At 37.7% G+C, this 26,767-nt stretch overlaps 1 protein-coding gene across 1 annotated transcript in view; it reads left to right on the top strand.

Moving 5' to 3' along the window:
* Window positions 1-26,767, top strand: part of LOC103745619 (E3 SUMO-protein ligase RanBP2) — a 61,776-nt gene that overhangs the window by 6,316 nt on the left and 28,693 nt on the right. Inside the window, exons 2-15 of the mRNA XM_008847570.2 lie at window positions 2,468-2,535; window positions 4,975-5,086; window positions 5,864-6,016; window positions 8,377-8,607; window positions 9,255-9,400; window positions 13,313-13,505; window positions 18,982-19,069; window positions 22,478-22,687; window positions 23,813-23,994; window positions 24,080-24,255; window positions 24,379-24,502; window positions 26,021-26,182; window positions 26,412-26,549; window positions 26,620-26,766. Coding sequence (XP_008845792.1) covers window positions 2,468-2,535; window positions 4,975-5,086; window positions 5,864-6,016; window positions 8,377-8,607; window positions 9,255-9,400; window positions 13,313-13,505; window positions 18,982-19,069; window positions 22,478-22,687; window positions 23,813-23,994; window positions 24,080-24,255; window positions 24,379-24,502; window positions 26,021-26,182; window positions 26,412-26,549; window positions 26,620-26,766 — 2,130 coding nt within the window. The remainder of the gene's footprint in view (window positions 1-2,467; window positions 2,536-4,974; window positions 5,087-5,863; window positions 6,017-8,376; window positions 8,608-9,254; window positions 9,401-13,312; window positions 13,506-18,981; window positions 19,070-22,477; window positions 22,688-23,812; window positions 23,995-24,079; window positions 24,256-24,378; window positions 24,503-26,020; window positions 26,183-26,411; window positions 26,550-26,619; window position 26,767) is intronic.

Genomic DNA, 26,767 nt, shown 5'->3' with positions numbered 1-26,767 from the left:
AGTGGATGTGGTGGCACACGCCTGTAGTCCCAGCACTTGGGAGGCAGAGGCAGGTAGATCTCTGTGAGTTCAAGGCCAGCCTGGTCTACATAGTGAGTTCCAGGACAGCTGGGGCTACAGGGAGACCCTGCTTCAAAAAGAAAAAAAAAAACAACAAAAAAAACCCAAAACTTAAAATGTCTGAAGGATTAGAAAGTTCCGTTTTCACTGTATTTATGGGGGAAAAAAAAAAAGATGAAGTGAATCTTTACTATTATACTGTTACACTGGAGTTTTCTGTCTACCTAAACTTGACTTGATATACCAATATTATTTAAAGTGAATCTTTACTATTCTGTTACACTGGAGTTTTCTGCCTACCTGAACTTGACTTGCTATACCAATATTATTACCCTTTTGGCAGCTGCACTGCCTGAACCCTCCCTGCTGGGGTAGGAAATAGGTGAGGTAGGGACACTTGGCTCTGGGAGGCCTTCTGCTTGCTCTATACTTGCCTTAACGCCTCACTGTGCCAAGCTAGTCAGGGTCATCTTTTTTAGCCAATTTCTTTCTGCCTATGGTTACTCCAGAACAGTTTATGAGACCTTTGGCTACTTTTTAGAAAATTGTAGTTACTTTGCTGTCTGCCCACCTTTGTTGAATTTCGTCACTTTTAACATGAAGAGTGCTGGACAGAAATCACATCAAAAGCATACTTGATTTTTGGCCTTTTCTTTTTTTGATCTTTTTTGGTCTTTTTTGAAGCAGAGTCTCCCTGTGGCCCCAGCTGTCCTGGAACTCACTATGTAGACCAGGCTGGCCTTGAACTCACAGAGATCCTCTTGCCTTTGCCTCCCAAGTGCTGGGACTACAGACAGGCCTTTGCTTTTCAGTAGATAGATGGACTCTAAGGACTATGCTAATTAGAGAGATACTTCTTGCTTTTATTCCTGGCGCCACTGTAATACCATGGGCAGATGAAGTGCTTTTGGAGAGATAAGCAGGTGCTTTGTCATGCGCATGTGAAATTTGGTTACTTTTGGTGCAATAAGAAAGTATGGTTTGTTCTAAGTTTTAAAATGCCTTCTCACTCACAGCAGGTGGTGTTGACACCTTGTGATTTCTGCTCCCTGTCAAATGTAAAAATAAAGGGAAAGCAGTGGTATAACTTATCTAAATGGAAGAAATGATTTTTTTCTCTTAAAATTTCTAGTTAAAATTTAAGGGCAATAATATACCTTTTCTGAAGAATGCCATTAAAATAATCAGCCAGAAAGTTAAAATCCAAAGTGAATAAACTCAGTGAAATGAGCTATTGCATTTAAACATAAACCTGAGTTTACAAATTGGCAGAAATCATTGTGTCATTTCCTGTTGTGGGCAATAAAAGTTTATTGTAAGAAATTAAAAACTTACAAAAATCTTTACAATTCAGAGATAATTAGCAATTTCATATATAACTACTAAATTGTACATTTGAAGTCTATAGGTAAATCTATAGACTACTTTTTAAACTAGATGTTTTTCCCATCTCTGTGTAGTCTTAAAAATATATTTGATAACCCTCCCTAAACTCTTCACATTAGAGAGAGCATAATCTTGTGTATAGCTGTATTTTGGACTTACAGAAATTAAAATCCAAGGTGTAGAATTGATTTACTCACTGGAAGAATTCAGATTTTGTTTTAGCCTTTTAAAATCCTTGAGTATAAGATACTGCTCTATAAAGAGAATAGTGCATGGACCAGGGAATCCAGTACCTTAATGGATCTGAGCTACTTTTTTTTTTTCCCCAAGGAAGATTTCACATGATGGGAAATAACTTAATTTCTGTTAATTGATGCTGGTAATGCATTACAAAGCATTCTTGCTGCTACATGGCTAAGGTTCCCTTGGCTTATCTGAGTTGTTTATGTCTTTCCATGTTTTAGGATTTTCCTTGCTATCTTTGCCTCAGGGCTTCATATAGCTCAGGCTAGCTTTGAACTTGCTATATAGCTTAGGATGGCCTTGCACTCCTAATCTTCTTGCCTCTACTTCCTGAGTGCTGGGATTACAAGTATGTACCACCTTACTTGAATTGTAACTTGTGATGTCTGGTTGTTTTAACTATTCTTATATTACTTTTTCTTTTTCCTTTTTTTTTTTTTTTTTTTGAGACGGTCTCCCTATAGCCCCAGCTAGCGTGGAACTCACTCTGTAGACCAGGCTGGCCTTGAACTTGAAGAGATCACCTGATCGCCTGCCTCTGCTTCTGCTGGGACTAAAGGTGTGCACCACCACGCTAGACTTGAATTACTTTTTATCATAAGAATTATAAAATCATGAATTTTAGAATACACATACATTTTTGGCAGGTAACATTTTTACCTTTTATATGAAAATATTTTAATATTTAACTTGTTAGGGTTTTTTTTTGTCCTGAAAAAGTTGTATGGTATTTCATATAGCAATTTATGAAAAATAAAACCATTCAATTCTTTTTTAGAAGTCAATGAAAGGATTCTATTTTGCCAAGCTGTACTATGAAGCTAAAGAATACGATCTTGCTAAAAAGTAAGTGCCAAACTGTAAACATGTTTTTATTTCTCATTATTGCCTTACCTCATAGTCTTTGTAATGGGAAGAACTGCTAAAGAACATGTTTTTATGTGTGTCCTGTATTCTAAAGGATTCATCATTCTCTGTTCTAGTTTGTTTCTTCATTACTGTGACAAAACACTCTTGACTGATCACTACCAACTTGGGGAGGAAAGGGTTTATTTAGCTTACATTTCTGGGTCACAGTTCATGAGGGAGCCCCCTGCTCAGCCTGCTTTCTTATGCAACACAGGCCCACCTGCCCAGGGGTGGCACCACCCACAGTAGGCTGGGTCCTCCCACATCACTCAACAATCAAGAAGATGCCCCATAGCCATAGGCCAGTCCAATGCAGAAAATTCCCCAATTGAGGCTCCCTCAACCCAGGTATGTCAAGTTGACACTAAAGCTACCCAGCACACTCTCAGACTAATAATGTTAGGTTGAGCCTAGAATTTGTATTTATTTACTTATTTTTAGTATTTTATTTTATGTGTATGTATTGCCTGCATGTGTAAGTGTACCCATGTTGTGCAGTGCTTATAGAGGTCAGAAGAAGGCGTTGGATCCCCTAGAACTGGAGCTATGAACGTCTTGTCAGCTGCCATATGGGTGCTTGGAGTTGAATCTGAGTTCTCTGCAAGAGCGCCAGTGCTCTTAACTGCTGAGCCATTTCTCCAGCCCCCAGAATTTCTTGTAGGCTGCTGTTTATATGTAGTGCAGAATTTATTTGGCTTAAAATAGTCTTTCGAAAATTGTCTTGGTAAAATGAAAGAGACTATTCTTGTACCTTAATTTCTTCCTGGTTAGATACCTGGTACTTCATTTAGCTGGAAAGAAACCACAAACACAAAATCTGTAATGTCTGGGCAGAGGAACAGCTTATTTAACAGTTCAGTACTTGCTAATTTGGATTTTTGTTTCATTGATAAGGCAAGAAACTTGGTGATTCTGATTTCATTACTTGGAGCAGCTTAAAGTAGGAAATTAGAAGGAAGGGAGGTTATTAAAAGCATTAATGGGAAGAGAGGAATGTTGATGAGAAAAGAGAGTGGGGCTGAAGATTTAGCTGGCTTTAATAGGATAGTTGTTGAGGTAATTGGGTACTTTTACAGAATCACAGTTACTTTATGTCCCTTTTAATTTCTTCACTCAGATGGGGGCAGTGGCTCTGGGTTTAATCTCTAGGACTTCCCCCACCCCCACTCCAAGGAAATGTGTTACCTTTTTTTTAAAAAATACTATTTTTATTTTATGTGTATGCGTGTATTGCCTGCATGTAGGTAAGTGCACCTGTGTCATGCAGTGCCTGCGGAGAACAGAAGAGGCTGTCAGATCCCCTGGAACTGGAGTTAGACAGTTGTTAGCTGCCATGTGGGTGCTGGGATTCAAACCTGGGTCTTCTGCAAGAACAACCAGTGTTCTTAACCGCATAAAAATCAAAGCATTTAAAAAAAATGAAATTAGTTCTATTTAATACTTTAGTCATTTTTCTTCATTTCAAATTTAGCTGAGTTACAGTATTTATTATTTTCTTGTTTAAAGGGTAAATATATTCTCTCAGCTTGGGACTTTGTTGCTGTTTAGTGTTTTGCATTATAATAACTTAAAAAACCTTTAGTTTGTAGATTATAATCATCTTATTTTTATGCAAAACTCTTTACTGCTTTACCAAATGTGATCAGGAAAAAAAACAATTTATGTGTTTATTTCTTACATATGTAGGTAGCATTAGAAAAAACATTTGGCAGATTGTAGCATTTAATAGTAAAATGAGGGGCCAGAGAGATGGGTCAGTGGTTAAGGGCATTTACTGCTCTTGAATGACCCTGGCTCATTCAGTTCCCAGCACTCAAATGGGGTGGCACACAACCACCTGTAACTGCATCCAGGGGATCTGATGCCTTCTGGCCTCTGAAGATACCAGGCACACATACATAAAGTTAAAATAAATCTTAAAGTAGAAAAATTAGCCAGGTGTGGTTGTGTACGCTTTTAATTCCAGCACTCAGGGAGGCTGAGGCAGGTAGATCTCTGAATTCAAGACCAGCCTGGTCTACATAGCAAGTTCCAGGCTAGCTGGAGCTACAGGGAGACCCTGTCTCAAAAAGACAAAAAAGACCAGAAAAAAAAAAAAGAAAAATGAGTGTATTGTCTCTTTAAAAGTGTTACCTTTTTCACAATGAATACTTTTGGGTTATCTGCATAGTCCTTGTTAAGTAATGGTAGTCAGTTGAATTATAACAATTAGAAAGTTGCTTTATTTTAGCATGTACTCTTCTGCCAGCATTTCTTTACAATTGTAAATTTAATAATCTAGATTATTTTTGTAGTATTGGTTAAAAAACATTTAATTGTACATTTAAAATACAATTATAAATCTAATTTGAAATTTATTGTATTATTTGTAAACAGATACATATCTACGTATATTAATGTGCAAGAGAGGGATCCTAAAGCTCATAGATTTTTGGGTCTTCTTTATGAAGTGGAAGAAAATACAGACAAAGCTGTCGAATGTTATAAGGTAATTACGGGATTAAAAATACAGCCTTTGCTTAGCCAAACACATGCTCACAATATGTAATGAATGGCACAGCATGGAACATATTTATAATTATTTGTGCCAAAGTATATAGTAATGGAACACACAAAATCTGAGTCCAGGCCAATGAAATGGCTCAGCAGGTGAAGGCATCTTTCACTAAGTATACCAATCTGAGTTTGATCTCTAAGACTCACATGATGGAAAGAGAGAACCAATTCCTGTAAGTTGTCCTCTGACATGAGCACAGCCTTACCCCCGAAACACAAAATTAAAAAAATAAATTTATTTATATATTTTTTTTATATAATTAAAAAATAAGGAGACTGGAGAGATGGCTGAGGAATTAAGGGCACTGGCTGGCTGCTCTTGCAGAGGAACTGGATTCAGTTCCCAGCACCCACATGGTAGCTAATAACTCCAGTTTCAGGGGATTGGACGCCCTCTTCTGGCCTCTGCATGCATTCCATGCACTGGTGTAGTTACATACATGCAGGCAAAACACTCATAACCTTAACCTTAAAAAAAAATAAGTCCAACATGGTTAGAGATGATGGTCTTGTGTATATATTTTTAAAATTTACCTAATTAAAACATAATTATATTTAGTTCTCCCAATTTTGGATGCTTTAACAACTTTTTAGCATCATCCATGAATAGAATTTTTAATGTGTACAATATTTTTTTTAGCCTGTATATCCTTAAAGCTATGTACAACTCAATGTTTCTGTTTTCTTGATAATTCTTTCTTGACATCAGCGTTCAGTGGAATTAAACCCAACACAAAAAGATCTTGTGTTGAAGATTGCGGAATTGCTTTGTAAAAATGATGTTACTGATGGAAGAGCAAAATACTGGGTTGAAAGAGCAGCTAAGCTTTTCCCAGGAAGTCCTGCAATTTATAAGCTAAAGGTAAAAATCCCAAACCAAACTATGTATGAAAAGAGAAAGCTAAGATATAATCATTTTTAATATTTTTAAGTTTAAATTACTTCTCAGTAGCAAACTTAACAGAGGAATGAATAAATATTTGTTTTCTCTAAAAATCTTTAGCCCCTTTAAAACATTTTTGAGTATCTACTGTGTTATGAGGCAGTGTTAATGTCATTTTGTTTGTTTGTTTGTTTTTTGATATTTTTGAGACAGGGTCTCCCTGTAGCACCAGCTGGCCTGGAACTCACTGTGTAGACCAGCTGGATCTCACAGAGAGATCTGCCTGCCTCAGCCTCTGCTGGGATTAAAGGCTTGTGCTACCATACCCTCCCTGCTTTTTTCTTTTTTAGATTTTATTTTCATGTGTATGAGTGTTTTGCCTGTGTGTATGTAAGTATACCACTTATATGCCTGGTGCCCATGGAGGCTAGAAGAGGATGTCAGAGCCTTTGGAACTGGTGTGTTAGGGACAGGTATTAGCCACATGTGGGTGCTGGGAACTGAACCTGTGTCCGCTGGGAGAGCAATAAGTGCTTTTAACCACTGAACCATCTCTCCAGCCTCCCCACTTGTTAACTTAGCTGAGTAAAATATAGTTTACTAAGTAACTCTTTTGGAGGAAGTATTTTCAAATGTGTATGATAAACATATTTTAGAAGTATGTTGTTAATACATTGTGAGTTATATATCTGTATATATAGATATATATGTATGTGTGTGTATACATTGTTAGGCATGAATAATATGAAATGAACTATAAATGTGTATTGTTTTTAGTTCTTTCTACTGCTCTTAAACATGTTTCTGATAGAAGCTTTTAAACTTTATTTTTATTTTGAAAAATACCATGCTGTTCTTTTATTTTTTAAAAACTTTTATAATCAAAGACCAGGGCTGCTTTTTTGCCGATAAAGAGAGACCAGGCATAAGGTTTTGGAACTGACTTGAGAAGAAAAAGAGAAAAGGAAGTAAAATACAGGTCACTGATGGGCTTTGTCTTTGTTAGGCAAAGGGAGCAGGGAGATGAGTACAAGTAGGTAAACTAAAATAGAATTTACATATAATGGCTTCAGTTTCCTCAGTGAAGGGTAGGTCAGAGTCATAGGTTGAAAGAGTTGTAGGAAAAAAAAAAGATGTAGGAAGATAAAATCCTTTTAGGGAGTAGAGAGTATGCATTTATTAGAAGTAAAATGGTTTTTTCATCTAGGTAGTACCAGTTTAAGGTATGAGATAATAAGTCACATCAGCCTGACTTGAAATTTCCCAATATACCCTATTCCCAGTTGCTCCACCGTTTGTGTGTAGGCACAGAGAAATGGTGTAGGCTGCTACTTATGAAAGGTAGAGGGAATTAGGTGAAGGGATATTAAAAACAAACTAACAGTATTAGGGTTATTGCATTTTATATTGATGGAGAAGAAAGGAAGTGCATGTATTATGGAGAATTAAAGTTTAGCAATGTAAGTGTGCTGAAGAAGCTTTTCACAGTGGAGCTATATATAGTGACAGTTAGGGTCCTTGGGCCTCCAGTGAAGTGGGAGAATAAGATTGTCAGAGTGATACGATTGTATAATAGATTTTGAAGGTCTGTGTAAATGACACATGGATGGCTTAGTGTATAATAAAGGATATTGTCACTGGATTTGAGGTGATTGAAGAATTGAGTAGCTAAGCTATTAGCTCTTTTGTGTTATCTTTCAGTGGCTAATACCAATGACAGTTGTTAGGAATGTAGACGTTACTCCCTCAGAATTTACAAAAAAGAATGAAAGGACATGATTTGGAGGTGACAATAGGGAGTGAGTGAAGAGGCAGTGAATGCCATCTATGTTTATAGGCTAGAGAAGAAGCTGTTACGACAGACCTGATGGGGGCTATTGTGACATGATATAGTGTTTAAGGTCAGGAGCAGTAAAGTGTTTTGAGAGGATGAGGTTAGCAGAATAGTGTGAGACATTTGGGCAAGGGATTGAGTCAGATTCTGTAAGATACAGAACACATTGAAGATGAGGATTCTGGTAAGGACTGATTGATTGGGTAGGCCTTGACTTTTAGTAGTGGCTGAAGTATGTAGGGATGTGAGGCAGTAATAGTCTTTATGGTCTCTGAGGTGAATATGGGCAACCACAAATATTGCAGTAACTGAATGCTACTCTGCACATGAAATTGTTGAGGTTTAATATCTGGAAATAATTCTGAATAGGTTAATAAGGTGTGTAGGATGATAACTTTGGTGGGCCTTTTCTAAAGCTAGTTACAATGAGATGTTGTACATGAACCAATGACTGTTTAAAGTTGTGCAAGTGTTACTCTAAATTATTGGCTTGTCTCCCAAATAGGAGCAACTTTTAGATTGTAAAGGTGAAGATGGATGGAATAAACTTTTTGACTTGATTCAGTCAGAACTTTATGCAAGACCTGATGATGTCCATGTGAATATCCGACTGGTAGAGCTTTATCGTTCAAATAAAAGATTAAAGGATGCTGTGGCCCACTGCCATGAGGCAGAGAGGAGCATAGCTTTACGTTCAAGTTTAGAATGGAATTCATGTGTTGTACAGACCCTTAAGGTAGGTGGAAAGGTGGAATCTGTTAGTTTTCTCTATGCTTCTTTATAGATAGTAGTCATACTTTTCTTTTTGTATTTATGCAGGTGCTCCAACACTTAAATTTCTTTCATTGATCAAGCAGAGCCATAAAATGAATTTTTTTTATATTATTTTTATTTTATGTGTATGAGTGTAATGCCTGCATGTGAGTGTGCCCCTGTCATGCAGTGCTCCGGAGGTCAGTAGATGGCTTCGGATTCCCCTGGAACTGGAGTTAAGGATGGCTTGTAGCTGCCATGTGGGTGCTGGGAATCGAACCCGGGTCCTCTGCAAGAGCAGTCAGTGCTTTTAACTGCTGAGCCATCTCTCCAGACCCGTAAAATGAAATTTTTAACCAAGATCATTTTAACTTAAATGGATAGAGAATGTGCCAGGTACTTTTATAGTGCGTGTGTGTGTGTGTGTGTGTGTGTGTGTGTGTGTGTGTGTGTGTGTGTGTGTATTTGGTATTTTTACTTATAAAGCTAATGAAAAAAATCAGCATTTTCATAGATGTGATGGAGAATGGGCTAAGAAATTTGTAAGTATAAAATAGTCTGTTTCTTAAAATCTGGTGAAGTTTTCTAACTTTTACTGTTTTTTGTTTTGTTTTGTTTTTTACAAAATAGGAATATCTGGAGTCTTTACAGTGCTTGGATTCTGATAAAAGTGACTGGAGAGCAACCAATAAAGACTTACTTCTAGCCTATGGTAACCTCATGCTGCTTACACTTTCCACCAGAGATGTACAGGAAAGTAGAGAACTCCTGGAAAGGTATGTATATGTTAATGTGGAGAGAGTACTTAGTGTAAGTTAGAGCCTTTCTTTTTTGTAGTTTAATTGGTCTAGGTTTCTCTACAGCATCATTATTTTTAAAATTTACTTAGTATAGTTAGTATAATAAAATACTTAAAGGATTTTATTTTTACCATTCTTGTAGGGATACTGTAATTGTGTACATGAGCTGGGCGTGGTGGCACACGCCTGTAGTCCCAGCACTTGGGAGGCTGAGGCAGGTAGATCTCTGTGAGTTCAAGGCCAGCCTGTTCTACATAGTGAGTTCCAGGACAGCTGGGGCTATAGGGAGACCCTGCTTCAAAAAGCCAAAAAAAAAAGAAATTATTTATTTTTATTTATGTATATGATTGTTATGCCTACATTTAGGTCAGTACACCCTTGTCATGCAGTACCAGTGGAGTACAGAAAAGCCTGTTGGATCCCCTGGAACTGGAGTTACGGATAGATGTTAGCTGCCATGTGGGTGCTGGGACTCGAACCTGGGTCTTCTGTAAGAACAGTCAGTGTTCATAACCGCTCAACCATTTCTCCAGCCCATGTACAATTTGTTTTAAAGAATTTTTTTTGTCTGTTTGAGACAGAGTCTCCCTGTAACTTGGAACTATGTAAATCAGGCTGGCCTCACTCTCACAGAGATCTGCCTGTGTTTGCTTTCTGAGTGCTGGGATTAAAGGCCTGTGTCACCATGCTGAGCTCATTTTTTTTGTAATATTAAATTTTCATTTATTTATGTGTATGTATGGGGAGGGGTTCACATGCCATGATTCACCTGTGGAGGTCAGAGGACAACTTGACAGGTTAGTTCTGCATCATGTGAAGTCCAGGGATTGAACCTGGCAGCAGGTGCCTTTACCCTCTGTGCCATTTTACTGGCCCTAGAGAATTCTTATAGTTCGGCCGTTATTTTTTAAAATATTTTATTTATTATTTTATGTGTATGAGTGTATTGCCTGAATGTAAGTAAGTGCACCTGTGTTGTGCAGTTCCAGCAGAGGACAGAAGAGGCCGTCGGATCCCCTGGAACTGGAGTTACAGTTATTAGCTGCCATGTGGATGCTGGGATTCAAACCCGGGTCTTCTGCAAGAACAACCAGTGTTCTTAACCGCTGAGCCATCTCTCCAGCCCCAGTTTGGTCGTTATTAAAATTAGCCTCATATGGGGGCTGGAGAGATGGCTCAGTGATTAAGAGTGCTTGCTGCTTTTACAGAGGATCTGGATTCATTTCCCAGCACCCACATGGTGGCTAACAGTTGTCCTTAATTCCAGTTCCAGGGTATCTGATGCCCTCTTCTGACCTCTGTGGGCATAGCATGACATGGGCGTACTTACATACATGTAAGCATTACACTCATACACATAAAAAATATTAATAAAATTAACCTCATAGCTAAATACTCATTTTAGCATGCTTAAAAAATATATACATATATGCACACATGCATACATATAAATATGTATGATGTATGTATTTTTTGTTGTTGAGACAGGGTCTCATTGTGTAGTTCTGGCTGTCCTGAAACTTGGTATGTAGACCAGGCTGACCTCTTAACTCATAGAAATATGTCTGCCTCTGCCTCTGCCTCGTGAGTGCTGGGATTAAAGGTGTATGTTATCATGCCCAGCTAAATGGAATAATTGTGAGTGAAAATCAAAGTCCTTCGTTGTATGGCTAGGTTCAGATTTGCTAATATAAGCACTTAGAATCACTGTTATTTCAGAAAACTTTATTTTGGCTTCAAAACAAAGTAACTCAAATATGTTATGACCCCTCCCCCCAAACTTTGCTTTGAGGACCCAGTGCCTCTAGTTTATGAAAATATATTTCATAGAACAAAAATACCACTTGGATTTGTTTAAGGGTTAGTGTGAGTTTGGAACAGGTTTATAGGCCAAATGGAGACCACTGCTTGATTTTGAAAATAAATGATTAATGCATCCTTTGAAGACTCCACAGAGCCTTGTGGATTATATTAATGAATTATATTAGAAATTAAAACTGAGGAATTGAAAAATAGTTAACTCATGAAAACATATAAGCTCATAACAATAATATTGTTAATGAAAAATAAGGGAGGGTTTTTAAAAAATTATTTTGTTTGTATATGTGTCTGCCTATATGTATGTATGTATATGTACCATGTGTGTGCCTGGTGCTCATGAAGGCCAGAAGAGGGTGTCAAATTCCCTAGACCTGGAGTTACAGGCAGTTAGTTGCCATGTGGGTTCTGGGAACTGAAGGAAGTTCCTCTGTAGGAACAGCAAGGGCCCTTAACCACTGAGCCATCTCTCCAACCCCAAGGAAGTTTCTGAAACAACACAGTAGTGAGAAAAGTGGCCTTGTTTTACATGTTGGAAATCTCTCTGATGTCTGGCTTATTGAGCACAACTGGTTTCTCACCTAAGTCATTCAGGATGTTATTTCATGTGTTGAAGCCTCTGGAAGTTTATGTATACATATGTGAGAAAAGGACTATAAAAGGCAACATGTTTCTTAGTATTAATACAAAAATGTTTAACCTTAAAAATCCTCTTTAAGAGGTGTGGTGGCACACACCTTTAATCCCAGCATCCAGGAGGCAGAGGCCACGAATCTCTGTTAGTTCAAGGCCATCCTGCTCCAAATAGTTTCAGGTCAGCTGGGGCTACAGGGAGACCCTTTCTCAAAAAGACCAAAAAAAAAAAAAAAAAAAAAACCCAAACCAACCCCCCCCCAAAAAAAACAAAAGCATCTTTAAGAATCCCCAGGAATCTTTAGACTTTTAGCCCTTAATTGCTAGAAAAGTCTCTGCTCTGATTTCTTTTTTTTTTTTTTAACTTTTTAAAAAAAAATTCTATTATTTTTATGTATACGCGTGTATTGCCTGCATGTAGGTAAGTGCACCTGTGTCGTACAGTACCCGTGGAGATCAGAAGAGGCTGTCGGATCCCTTGGGACTGGAGTTAACGGACAGTTGTTTAGCTGCCATGTGGGTGCTGGGATTCGAACCTGGGTCTTCTGTAAGAACAACCAGTGTTCTTAACCGCTGAGCCATCTCTCCAGCCCCTGATTTCTTTATTATAAAGATGTTTTGAAGTAATCCTTCATATTTATTTAAGTGTTCTTGTTTTGCTTACAGTGAGAAGGTTCTAAGGATCATCGTGGCTTAAAAACACTATCTAGAGAACAGATTACAAATAATAGTAAGGAATACATTTTAACTCCAAGAGCAGTTACATCATTGATAGACAAGAATCTGTCAGTTATTGTAATTTGGAAATGGCTTATTAGTGAGGTATTCCAACCTTGAATTAAATAATGAAACTATGGATCAAGAGGAAACTAAAACATAATTTCTGAATTGTGTCTTCATTGATTAAACTATTTGCCTTTTTTCTCCTTATACCAAGGATTGAACCTTGTGCATACTACATAAGCACCCTTATCACTGATCTATATCCTCAGCCTTAAATAGTTACCTCTTACCAGTAATCTTAAATAGATTTCTGTGTCAGGAGTGGTGGCACACGCCTTTAATTCCAGCTCTTAGGAGACAGACGCTGGCGGAAATCTGTGAGTTCAAGGCCAACCTAGTCCACATAGTGAGTTCTAGGCCAGCTGGGGCTACAGGGAGATCTTGACTCAAAAAAGACCAAAAAAATTTTTTTTTATTTCTGTGATTGAAGGGTAAGAAACACATATTTTGTAGAAGGATGTCATTGTGGAAGGTGGTTAAGCAGGATGAAAATCCCCAGTAGCTTAATCTGTGATGAACCTCTGTGGTTAATAGGAGTGTCACTTGAAGATGAAGTTTGAAATAAACCTTATTTGTTCTGAATTAATATGAAATTGATCAATTACAATCAGTGTCATAGGTGTGGAATACTTACTTGCTATTTCAATTTTACAGTTTTGATAGTGCTCTTCAGTCTGTGAAATCTTCTGTGGGTGGAAATGATGAATTGTCAACTACTTTCCTAGAAATGAAAGGACATTTCTACTTGCACGTTGGCTCTCTGCTTTTGAAGATGGGTCAGCATAGTGACATCCAGTGGCGAGCTCTCTCTGAGCTGGCTGCACTGTGCTATCTCATAGCATTTCAGGTAAGCATTTTCTAGTATTAGGTGTGCTTGGCATTTCAACAAGACATTGTGTTTCTCAGAGAGTTCTGTTGTAGTGTGCAATAAAAATAAATAAAAACAGGGAATTAAAGTTAGGATCAAAATCAGTTTGATGGGTTAAATATAACAAGGTGTACGTATGCTGGTTAGTCTGGTGAAACAGCTGTGTGATATTGTTGACAGTCTATATTGGACTTGTTTTATTTAGAGTCCAGTTTGAAGAATTTGGTCTTTTAACTTTGCCATATCTGGGAACATAATATTAAATACCTAATTTTAAATATGGGTAACACTTGATTAAAAAATATGGGTAGAGCTTGATTCAAAAGTTATCTGTGATCCAGACATAGTAGTTTATGTCTGTAATCCTAGCCTGGAGAAGCTGAGGCAAGGAGAATCAGAAGTTTGAAGCCAGCTGTGTAATGAGATTCTTTCTCAGAAAAATAGATTGATGTGATGAACAAATTTAGGAGCATGATTAAAATATGCTAGAAGAATATGATTACATCACGTTTCAATTACATTTAGCATGTTAATTGAAAAAAACATAGCATATTATCTGTCTTATATATGACACATAATACATCTCTGTTCATCTCTGAAAGCATAAAACTATTAGAGGATACAAGAGGGAAATAAAACCACGTATTAGCCATTGTGTTTAGTTTTGGGATATTTGCCAATATACCTTTTCTGATACCTTTTCTAGAGTTTTAGTTTGCTTATTTGCTTAGTTTCATTTCATTTCAGATTTATTTTACGTTTAATTAAGTCTGTGTGTGGGTGTGTTGCAGGAGAGTGTAGATACATGTGGAGGCCAGTGGTGTCAGATCCCTTGGAGCTGGAGTTACAGACTTTTGTTTGCTGCCATATGGGTGCTAGGAACCAAGTGTAGGTCCTTTGCAAGAACAGTCTGTTTTTAACCACTGAGCCAGGTTTTTAGTCCCTTGTTTGTTTTGAGACAGGGTCTCCCTGTAGCCTCAGCTGGCCTGAAACTCACTGTGTAGACCAGGCTGGAGTCTTAACTCATAGAGATCCGCCTGCCTCTACTTCTGAGTACCGGAAATAAAAGTGTTTGCCCAGCCATTTTTCTAGTTTTAATGTTTTAAAAATCTATACTACTTCTGAAATGAAGAGAAATAAGCATTAAATCATAAAAAGGATTCCTAGCTTTAGAGAATGATGGAGGAACGGGCTTGGGGAGATAAAAAGGATTCATTAATTTATAAAGACTCATCTTTTCTAGGTTGTATTGTATAATTTTTTTTTTTTGTGCTTTTTGATACAGGGTCTCCTTGTAGCCCCAGGTGGCCTGGAACTCACTATGTAGACCAGGCTGACTTTGAACCCACAGAGATCTGCCTGCCTCTGCCTTTTTAAGTGCTGCAACTAAAGATGTGTGCCACCACACCTGGCCTAGTTTTTTTTTTTTTGAGACAGGATCTTACTATGTATCCCTGGATGACCTGGAACTCTCTGTATAGACCAGGCTGGCCTTTAGAAATCTACCTACCTCTGCTTCCTCCCGTGTGCTCAGATTAAGGGGGGGGACATCACCATGCCCAGCCTTACATTGGTCTTTTATAAAATTGTTGATACTATGCCCACAATGTTAAATTCTACTATTTGTTCAGTAGACATGTTTAAGTTCTTAAGGAATGTATTTATTAGTGAAAATTAGTGATGTCATTTAGGCTTAATTTATGTGAACATTAAATGGTTCTTGTTTTTTATTGAGATGCTCAGTTAGCTAGAAGTTTTTAGTAGAAATTTGAAATTTTATTAAAACTTTAAAATAAAGTTTTAAAAAATTAACATTGTCAGTTATTTTAAATCATTACCTTTATGTATTTTTATGTACATATATGAGTGTGGGTCTGTGAGTAAAGCCACTCCACCATGTGGGTGCCAGGAACTGAGCTGGAGGCCTATGGTAGAACAGCGAGTGCTCTTAACCCCTGAGTCATCCCTCCATCCTCATCACCTTTTTTAATGATGAAAAATTAATCTCTTAGCCCTGTTCATTCCATCAGTTCTCTAATCCTAGAAGTTAGTAGTTTTTTTGGTATTTAGAAGTGTTTTTTTTCATTCCTTCTTTTACTTGAAGAAAGGTGTTTGGCTTCAATGTGGATGTGTCTTATCCACTACAGAATAATTTTGCTTTTGGTGTATTTTTATTATATTTCTTTATGAGAAAAATACATTGAAAGCATCTCTCATGATAGAGTTTTCAGACTCTTTGCTAAAATTTTTTTTAATATGTTTGAGTGTTTTGCCTACATGTGTGTAAGTGTATCATGTGTTTGCGTGTGCTTAGGGAGGCCAGAAGAGGGCAGAGTATCCTCTGGAACTGGGGTTCCAGACAGATTTGAGTGGGTTCTGGGAACCAAACCCAGTTCTTCTGCAAAGAAGTAAGTGCTATTAGCTGCTGAGCCCGTTCTACAGCCTGGTTCTAGTCTTTGGAACCTTAGTTTTAGTTAACATAAAAAGTGAGGACTTGGGCTGGCAAGATTGTTCAGCAGTGGCTCAGTGATAAAGTGCTTGCAGTGTAAAGCTGACAACCCAAGTTTGATCAACCCACACAAAGGTGGGAGAGAACAAACTTCATAAAGTTGTCCTCTGATCAAAAAAAAAAAAAAATGTTGAAATGCCTTAACTGAGTGAATTAGCTGTTAAGTAGATTTTTTTAAAAGACGCCAGGTTTATGATCTGGAGTAAATTTGAAAACAAGAATTATTTTGTGTTCATTTTCTTATCTTGTTGTTTTGAACATATATATGACACATTTTGCCATTTTTGTTTTTGAGACAGCATCTTACTTTATATCCCTAGTTAGCCTGGAAATTGTTATGTAGACCAGGCTGGCTTCGAACTTAAATGAGACTCCCCTACCTCTTACTTCAGAATGTGGGATTAAAGGCGTATGCCACAATGCCCAGCTTTATTTTCTTCTTCCTTTAAAAAAATTATTTAGTGTGTATGTGTATGATGTGCATGTACCATGGCACGTGAGTGGAGACCAGGGAACAACATGGCAGGAATTGTCTCTCCTTCTACCATGTGGGCCCCAGGTATCAAACTCTGTTAGGCTTGGTGGCAAGGGTTTTTACGTGTCCAGCAATCTTGCTGGCCCTAATCATATGTTTATAAAATTTAAAATCAAAGTTTAGTTTTATAAGGAATCAATTTTGAAAAGTTAGTACTTTTGGAAAGGTAATTATCCATATGGTTTAAAATTCTCGTGCCACATAAGATCTTTGAGCATTTTTGTACCTCTGTTCTACAATCTGTACTTGTCAACTCTGGGGAAACTGTTGTTTTATTGTGAGTTCTTTGAGTTTTTTTCCTTTGTTTGGTGGTGAAACCTAAGTATTCATCCCTTTTAGACATGAGCTGTACCCCCTGACTACACTCTAGCCCAAGAAATGTTTTGTTGTGTATCTAAGTAGAATATGTGCTTTTTTTTTTTGAGACAGGATCTCCCTGTAATCCCAGCAGACCTGGAACTCGCTTATAGACCAAGCTGCCCCTGCCTCCTGAATGCTGGGATTACAGGCGTGCACCACTATACTTGGCTAGCATGTGCATATTTTGTTCTCCACTAAAAACTTAGAAAACATGGGGCTGGAATGATGGCTCAGTGGTTAAGAGCATTGGCTGCTCTTGCAGAGGACCCAGGTTCGGTTTCAAGTACCCACATGATGGCTAACTGTCTGTAACTCCAGTTCCAAGGGATCTGATACCCTCTTCTGACCTCCATGGGCATTGTATGACACTGGTGCATTTATATTGATTCAGGCAATTCATCTGTGCAATAACATCCAACAGAAATTGACTAGGGAAATTGAGGCAGTTTTCTTCATGGATGAGCTTCCAGCTTCCCTTTCTTGCTGAAGGTATCTTTATATCTTGGAATAAACAATAGTGACACTGTTGAAAATAGTTTATATTCTAGCAGTTCTCAAGAACACAATATTAGTAGTTTTTATTTTATTTTGTTTTAAAGACAGGGACTCACTATGTAGCCTTGGCTGGCCTGGAATTCACTATGTAGACCAAGTTGGCCCTAAACTCACTGAACTCTGCCTGCCTCTACCCCCTGAGTGCTGAGAAACACAATGTGACACATTGTTTTTAATACCCTTAGTTTCTTGCTGTTTTCCCTTAACTTTTTACAGAGCCAGGGGACCAGCCTGATCCAGGACAGGGGTTTGGAAGGAGACAGTGGAGTGCCTCCTCACTCTCACAACAAGTTTAAACTTTCAACAAGTTTAAAGAGCACACAACAGTTTACCAATATAATGTACATTACAGTGTCATTGCCTAGGACTGAGCATTTTCCCTACTTCCAGGGGAGTCTGATGTAACTTTGGATATTTGGAGTTTTGTGCTTCCTTATATGGAATAGGAATATTCTCTTTTATTATTACATTTATTTGTGTGTACATGTGTGGGCACACTATGCTATGGCCTGTGTATGGACAGAGACGACTTGTGGGAATTGGTTCTCTCCTTCCACAATGTGAGTCCCAGCGATCAGGTCATCAGTCTTGGTGGCAAGTGCCTCCTGAGCCTTCTCAACCAGTGTGGCATAAAAATATTCCTGAAGCTGCCACTTAGAAGGTAATTTCCTTGGTATCCGACTATCTTCCATATCTTAACCATTCTAATCATTCTTGCAGGGTTTTTTTTTTGGTCTTTTTGAGACAGGATCTCCCAATTGGCCTGGAACTCACTATGTAGATCAGGCTGACCTTGAACTCAGAGATTTGCCTGCCTCTGCCTCTGCCTCCCGAATGTTGGGATTAAAAGCATATGCTACCACACTTGGCTCTTTCAACCTTTTTTTTTTTTTTTTTTTTTTTTTTTAAATAGGATGTGACCTAGAGTCCATTATTTGCTCTCTTGGTTTTGCCACTTTAGTCCATTAATATCTTGATCATTCATATACTTTGAAACTCTGCTCTCTACATTGACATTTCCAAGAATTGTTTCACCAACACTACTTACTAGTGGTATTGCCATCTCTTTTACTGCTGCAGTTTATGCAGTGTAGAAAATATAATTGAATTCTCTCGGCTCCCTGAATGTAACTTGAATGAGCTTTTCTTTATATTCTCTGTCTTTCTCCTAACACCCCCCCTTGTCTCTCTGTCTCTCTGAGACAGGGTGTTGCTTTACCCTGGCCTGCTGGAAACTCATTGTATAGCCCAGTATAGCCCAGGCTTGCCTCAGACTTGCAGTGGTCCTCCTGCTTCATCATCTTGAATGCTGGGGTAACAGGTACGAGTTCCTACACTCTGCTTTAAAAGTATTTTTTGTACTGTATCTTTTTTATTTTTTATATAAATTCCTTGGTTGTCAGTTTTCCAATTAAGTATAATCATTGCTTAATTGTAATGGAAAGGGGAAATATGGATACCACTGAATTAGATTTTTCAAATTCTAAAATTGTCAGGTTCCAAGACCAAAGGTTAAATTAATAAAAGGAGAAGCTGGACAAAATCTGCTGGAAATGATGGCCCATGACCGTCTCAGCCAATCAGGTAAGAGTATTATTTAGTAATGTTTTAGCTGATTGAATCCTAAAAAAATAAAAACTTGAAAAAATTTTGTTTCCCCCCCTTCTTTTCCCTCTCTCTCTCTCTCTCTCTCTCTCTCTCTCTCTCTCTCTCTGTGTGTGTGTGTGTGTGTGTGTGTGTGTATGTGTATGTGTGTGCCATGGCACGCACATGGAGGTCAGTGGGCAGCCTGCAGGAGTCAGTTCTTTCCTTCCTCTATGTGGGCCCATGGATTGAATTTAGGTAAGGCTTGGAGGCAAGCACCCTTACCTGTTGAGTCATCTTGTCATCCTAAGATAAAAACTTCTCTGAGGTTAAAATCTTAGTGTCTAGGGGCTGGAGAGGTGGCTCAGAGGTTAAGAGCTAGAGGACCTAGGTTCGATTCCCAGCACCCACATGGTGGAAAACAACTGTAACTCCAGTTTCAGGGAATACAAAGCCCTCTTCTGACTTCTGGGAGTATTGCACGACACGGTGCACTTACATACATGTAAGCAATACACTCATACACATAAAATAAAAATAATGAAATATTAAAAAAAAAATCTTGTCTATCTAATCTTCCATACTTGTTCTTTTTGCCATACTAAATAAAGGTGGTGGATATGGAAGGTATTAGAAGAAATACTGTGTTTAAAAGAACATACTTAACATTGTTTGCTCCCAAATGCAGAAAACTCCTTTATCTAGCTCCATTTTGAGTGAATCAAAACACTTCTTGAGCCACATCTCATTTACCAACCATTTAACACCGTGGTGTGCTTGTAAAACATTCTTTTTCTTCATCTTTATATCACTATACTATAAAAGACAAATACAATTTTTTTTCTTATGTAGCAACTGTATGTATTGATATGTAATGTATATATTTTGTGCATGTGCATGACATGAAAGTGGTTACTATTTGGGGAGAGAAAAGGGACTAGGGAAAATAGGAGGACAAGGAAGATGTTCTAGTTTTTCCGTTGCTATGATAAAACACAGGTCGAAAGCAACTTGGAGGAGGAAAGGGTTTATTTTGGCTTACAGATTTTAGTCCATCATTGAGGGATGCCAAGGCAGGAACTGAAGCAGAAACCATGGGAGAACCCTGCCTTGCTCAGCTGCCTTTTCTGTATAGCCTTGTTCTGCCTGCTCAGAGATGGCATTACCCACTGTGGGATGAGCCCATCCACATCAATGAGCAATCAAGAAAATGCCCTGCAGACATCCCTACAGGTTAGGGATGGAGGTAGTTCCTCAGTTGAAGTTCTTCATTCCCAGGTGACTCTAGTTTGTATTGAGATGACAAAAACTAACCAGCACAAAAGTATAATAGAAAAAAAAAGCCAGGAAAAAAAATATAGGTGAAGATATGAATCTTCCTGTCTCTCAAAAAACTGAGAACATAGTAAGCTAGAAGATGTATACTCACAGGTTCTGGAAATCTGTAGATTTATTCCCAGTTTGGACTGTTGAGAATGGATCCTAAAAGCTTGTATGTACTACTTGGGATTTTGCTATGGTTCAAACTTCAAAGTAGGTCAGGTAGCCAGTCAATCAAGTAGAGAATTAAAGAACATAATTCTCTCTATAGAGAGCAGTTTGCATATAAAAGTTGGTGAACTTTGTAAAGACTAAAGAGAAGTATAAGGTTAGCTATGAGTTTGGTTCATAATTAACTGAGTCAAAACTCATGTTGCTCCTCTGTCTCCTAGTCTACTTTTGTTTTTCTTTTTAGATTCTCTCTCTCTCTCTCTCTCTCTCTCTCTCTCGCTCGCTCACTCGCTCGCTCCCTGGACATGTGTCCCCACAGAAGCCAGAAGAGGGTGTCTGATTCCCTCAAACTAGAGTTGTGAGCAGTTAGGAGCTGTCCAGTGTGGGTGCTGTCAACTGAGCTCTGATTTTCTGCAGAAGTAGCCAGCATACTTAACCACTGAACCATCTCTCTAGCCCCTGCTTTATTTATTGATTTATTTTTGTGGGAGTTAAGACTTTCAGTCCTTCTGGTAACTTCATATTTTCTTCGCATGTGTCTTCTACCTTTGCAGGGTCATTAAAGGTGCCTTTGCAGGGTTATCACTCACTGCAAAATCAACTTTTGATCTTCACATTCCAAATTTAGAGACAGTAGTCCAGTAGTAATCAGACCTATCTGGATCCACTGAACTAACCTCAAGGAGACGGTGTGTGTTGACAGCTTAATTGAAATTGAATTTTAGAATATAATTTATCCCTTTACAAGCATAAACTCAGTGGCTTTTTCTTTTTTTTCTTTTTTTGAGACACATCTCCTGGTAGCCCCAGATGGCTAGAAACTCACTAGCTAGACCAGACTGTCCTCAGTCTTAACAGATCTGCCTGCCTCTGCCTGAGTGCTGAGATTTAAGAAGTGGTCCACCATGCCCGATAATTCAAAAAAGTGGCTTTTGTTTTAATATTCTTATAGAGTTGTATAAGTTAATACTACTTTAGAGCCATTTTCTTTTTTTAAAAGTTTTTATTATTTTTATGTGTATGAGTATATTACGTGCATGTATGTAAGTGCACCATGTCTTGTAATTCCCTTGGAGGTCAGAAGAGGTGTTGGATCCCCTGGAACTGGAGTTACAGACAGTTGTTAGCCACCATGTGGGTGCTGGGAACCAAACCCAGATACTCTGCAAGAGCAGCTGATGCTCTTAAACCGCTGAGCCATCTCTCCAGCCCCTAGAGCCTTTTCAGCACCCCATAAACTTCAGCCTATTAGCAGTCTCTATAATTTCTCAACCTCTTGAGCCTTAGACAATCAGTAGTCTACTTTTTTCTCTTTTTAGTAGCCTATTTTGGATATTTCCTATAAATGGAATCATAAAATATGGATGGAGGGTTTTTTGATTTGCTTCCCTTACTGTGTTTTTCAGGGTCCACCCATGGTGTAGCATGTAATAGTACTTCATCCAAGTGTTGGCTTTGAAATAGATCCTTACTCCAAACATGTGGAATTAAAAAAAAAAAAAAAACTCTACCAGTAGAGCTTGGAAGAAGGTACTTCTTAAAAGCTGCTTAAAAACAGCAAGACCCTGATAAGATAGATTTAGAAATCAGTGTATCAGAAAATTAGGGCTTGGCCCTGCTGTTGTCTGAAGGCCACTGAAACCCTGTACTTTTCCATCTAAAATGCTGATTCTTGGACATTTTCTTTACATTTTATCTTTTTTCTTTGTTATATAGACAACAGTTACTATAAAACCTTCATTCTTTTTGTTTTCTATATAAGTACTATTTTTGCTGACTAGCTATGATTTTGGGGTTGGAGGATAAGCTCTGAGTAATCATATTATTTCCTTCTTGAGTGTCTTAATTAAATGATTAAGAGACATGAGTCAATAAAATTGGTGTTTCATCATGAAATCATTGAAATATGTTTTTCAGGGCATATGTTGTTAAATTTGAGTCGAGGCAAGCAAGACTTCTTGAAGGAGGTGGTGGAGTCTTTTGCCAATAAGAGTGGCCAATCTGCTCTCTATGATGCTCTGTTTCCTAGTCAGTCATCTAAGGATGGATCTTTCCTTGGTAATGATGATATTGGAAACATTAATGTACAAGTACCAGAGCCCAATGACTTGGCTAGATATGATATTGGTAAGTTGTATCTTTCAAAGGAAATATTCTTAAGTTTAATCCATTTATATCAAGAAGGCCCATAGAATGATTACCTGGAAATAATGACTTATTTGTGTGTGTGTGTATTCCGTTTAGCCTTATTTTGGAAGAGGATAAGAGTTTAGAATGTAAGTGTAGATAGCATTTATTTTCCTTTGAAATAGTTGTTAATATTGTATATTCTATTTGTCTTGCTTCATTTATAAATTTTCTAGCTCATGGTATCTATATATACTATATATTACATACTGTAAATGCAGTTTTTAGTGCAATTTAATCTTTTTATTGAATCAGACATAATTTGCTTCTTCATCCAGTTTTCTCTTATTTTTCAGTACTAAGACTGTGATGGAACTTTCAATAAAAAGTCTCTGCTTTTTAATTTAATTTCATAGAGATTCCTAAAAATGAATTATTGAAACAAAGGAAATACCACTTTTGTCTCTTGAAAATTGCCAAAATATTAGAAAGGTTGGAATCTCTTCATACTTCTAGAAGCCCACTTGCTTTTCAGTACTGAATTTCTTATAGAAAATACCCTTAATTTTACTCATAAATTAATATAATGGTATTTCATTATTGTTATTTAATGACTCATTGAAAGGAAAGGCTATTGTGGGTTTTTTTGTTTGTTTGGGTTTTTTTTTGAGACAGGGTCTCCCTGTAGTCCCAGCTGGCCTGGAACTCACTGTGTAGCCCAGGCTGGCCTTGAACTCACAGAGATCCACTTGCCTTTGCCTCCCAAGTGCTGGAATTAAAGGAGTGTGCCACCACTTCCAGAAAAAAGTTATTGCTTTAAAAATAGGCATCCTTTACGTGGTTTCTGTAAGATAGGTTTCTATTATTTTAAATTTAATTTTATTTTGATGAGTCTTATTTTCTTAGAAGGTTTGCAAAATCTTTCCATTCACACCTGTTTTGGTTAAAATTTATAAAGTGTGAATGCATTTAAAACAAGATTTTTGCTTACTATATTTCTTAGCTCTGATACAGAAAAGCAATTTATAGTTAAGATATATTTAATGTCACTTGTTTGTTTTGACAAACTGAAGGTGCAAAGAAAACATACCATCTATCATCAGTTACTTTCTCTTTCTATTTTAGGTGCTGTTCGAGCACATAATGGTAGTCTTCAGCACCTCACCTGGCTTGGCCTCCAATGGAATTCACTGCCTACCTTACCGGCACTTCGAAAATGGCTGAAACAACTCTTTCATCATTTGCCTCAGGAAACCTCAAGGCTTGAAACAAATGCACCTGAATCACTATGTATTTTAGATCTTGAAGTAAGTAAAGATGATAACAAATTAAATATGTTGAGCTTTGTTAATTTTTTAAAATTTAAATTATTTTTTTCTTCACATAAAATAGGTATTTTTACTTGGAGTAATATATACCAGCCACTTACAATTAAAGGAGAAGTGTAATTCTTACCACATTTCCTATCAACCACTGTGTTTGCCACTTCCTGTATGTAGGCAACTTTGTACAGACAGACAGAAAGCCTGGTGGGATGCAGTTTGTACTCTAATTCACAGAAAGGCAGTGTAAGTAATAAAACAATAATCCTCTAATTCTCATGTGAAGATTTGATTTATCGTGTCATAGCATACGTGTAAATGTTGAATTGTGTTTATTTAAAGCATTTTTATTTAATAAAACTTTTTTAGGCCTGGAAACTCAGCAAAACTGCGACTTCTAGTTCAGCGTGAAATAAATACTCTGAGGGCCCAGGAAAAACATGGCCTTCAACCTGCTCTGCTTGTGCATTGGGCAAAATACCTTCAGAAAACGGTGAGTTCATTGAAGTGTGAATTGTTTCTTTAAGGAATATTGCCTTAAACACTTTTTTTTTTCCATAATAGAGTTAATGCACTTAAATACAAGCAGCTAAAAAAGTATTACCTTGTACTTAATACATGTTCTTTATCAGGATTAGATGTAGTTGTTTAGCCTTTTGATCAAAATGATATTTTCAGGGACATATTTTAGCTATCAAAACTGACAGCTTTTTTGAGGGGTAGGGGAAGTATACGAGGAGTGTGAAACAGGGCCTCACAGAGCCTAGGCTGGCCTTGAACTTGATATGTAGTCAAGGATAACCTTGAATTACTAATCCTCTTGTCTCTATCTCCTAAGTACTGAGATTACAGTTGTGTGTCACCATGCCTAGCTTATTAAAAATGGCATCTCTTAAAAAGTAGATTGGGCTGGGTTAGGTGGCACATGCCTTCAATTCCAGCACTTGGGAAGTAGAAGCAGGTGGATCTCTGAGTGAGGCCAGTGTTGTGTACATAGTGAGTTCCAGGCCAGGTGGAGCTACAGGGAGACCCTGTCTCAAAAAAAAACCAAACGAAACAAAACAGTACATTGGGTTGTCTCATTAAAAGTGTTTAAAAGGTTTTTTAAGCCAGGCGTGGTGGTGCATGCCTTTAATCCCAGCACTTGGGAGGCAGAGGCAGGCAGATCTCTGTGAGTTCAAGAGGCAGAGGCAGGAAGATCTTTGTGAGTTCAAGGCCAGCCTGGTCTACATAGTTCCAGGATAGCTGGGCTACAGGGAGACCCTGTCTCAAAAAGACCAAAAAAAAAAAAGGTTTTTTTAAAAAAAATTTATGAGTATGTATGTGTGCCTTAGTGTATGTTGGTGTGCCACATGTATGCAGGTGTCCATGGAGGTCAGAAGAGGGCATTGGGTGCCTGGAACTGGAGTTATAGGCGATTGTGAACTGCCATGTGGATGTTGGGAACCAAACCCCCAGCTCTTTTTTTTTTTTTTTGCAAGAGCAGTAAACACTCTAAACCTTGGAGCCATTTCTGTATCCACAAAAGCTTAGGTTTTCCTTTTCTTTTTCCTTTTTTGGTCTTTTTGAAACAGAATCTTTCTATAGTGCCAACTGACCTGGAACTCCATATGTTTACCAGGCTGGCCTTATCTCACAGAGAAATGTCTGTCTCCTGAGTGCTGGAATTAAAGACATGTGCCACCATGCCCAGCTAAAAGCTGAGTTGCTTTTTTTTTTTTTCTTTTTGTGATAAGCTCTCTCTGTAGCCCCAGCGGTCCTGGAACTCTGTAGACCAGCCAGGCTTCAACCTCACATCTGCCTGCCTCTGCCTCCCAAGTGCTAGAATTAAAGGTGTGTGCCACCTGGCCTGAGTAAAAGCTGAGTTTTAATACCAGAGTAATTTCTGAGGTTAAAGTAATTAGTTATTCTATATTTGTGAAGTCAGATTTCCTCTCCTTTTTTTTGAGATTCCTTGTGGTTTTGACTTCTTAACCATTTGTAAGGTTGTGGGTTCTGACTTCTGTTTCAGGGCAGCAGTCTTAATTCTTTCTATGATCAACGGGAATACATAGGCAGAAGTGTTCATTATTGGAAGAAAATTTTACCATTGATGAAGATGATCAGAAAGAAGAACAGTATTCCTGAACCTATTGATCCTCTGTTTAAACATTTTCATAGTGTGGATATACAGGTAAAAGAACTAGGAATAAGTTAATTGCATATCTAATTTATATACAAAAATTAGAGCTATTAACGATTTAAGTATATTGTTTTACTTTTTAATGATAGTGTTGCTTACTAAATCAATTAGCTGACAAAAATACGACTATGATGAGATGTTAGTCTTGTTTAGATAATATATAATCTTTGGAAAATCATTTGGATTTGAAGCAGTTTCACTAATTACTAAATTTATTTAGGCTTCTGAAGTTGGTGAATATGAAGACGATGCACACATAACTTTTGCTATATTGGATGTGGTTAATGGAAATGTAGAAGATGCCATGACTGCCTTTGAATCTATTAAAAATGTAGTTTCTTATTGGAATCTTGCACTGGTAAGTAGATGTGGTAATTAAGAGTTTTTTTGTTTGGAAAACAATTGTTTCATAAAAGTACTTTGTATAGATTTTTCACAGGAAAGCAGAAGACATTGAAAATGATGCCCTTTCGCCGGAAGAACAAGAAGAATGCAAAAATTATCTGAGAAAGACCCGGGACTACCTAATAAAGATTTTAGATGATAGTGATTCAAATCTTTCTGTGGTCCAGAAAG

Source organism: Nannospalax galili, unplaced genomic scaffold (genome assembly GCF_000622305.1).
Source record: "Nannospalax galili isolate Female #2095 unplaced genomic scaffold, S.galili_v1.0 scaffold323, whole genome shotgun sequence".
Taxonomy (NCBI): domain Eukaryota; kingdom Metazoa; phylum Chordata; class Mammalia; order Rodentia; family Spalacidae; genus Nannospalax; species Nannospalax galili.
The sequence above is the reverse complement of the archived record's forward strand: the minus strand, read 5'-3'. Positions and strand labels throughout refer to the sequence as shown.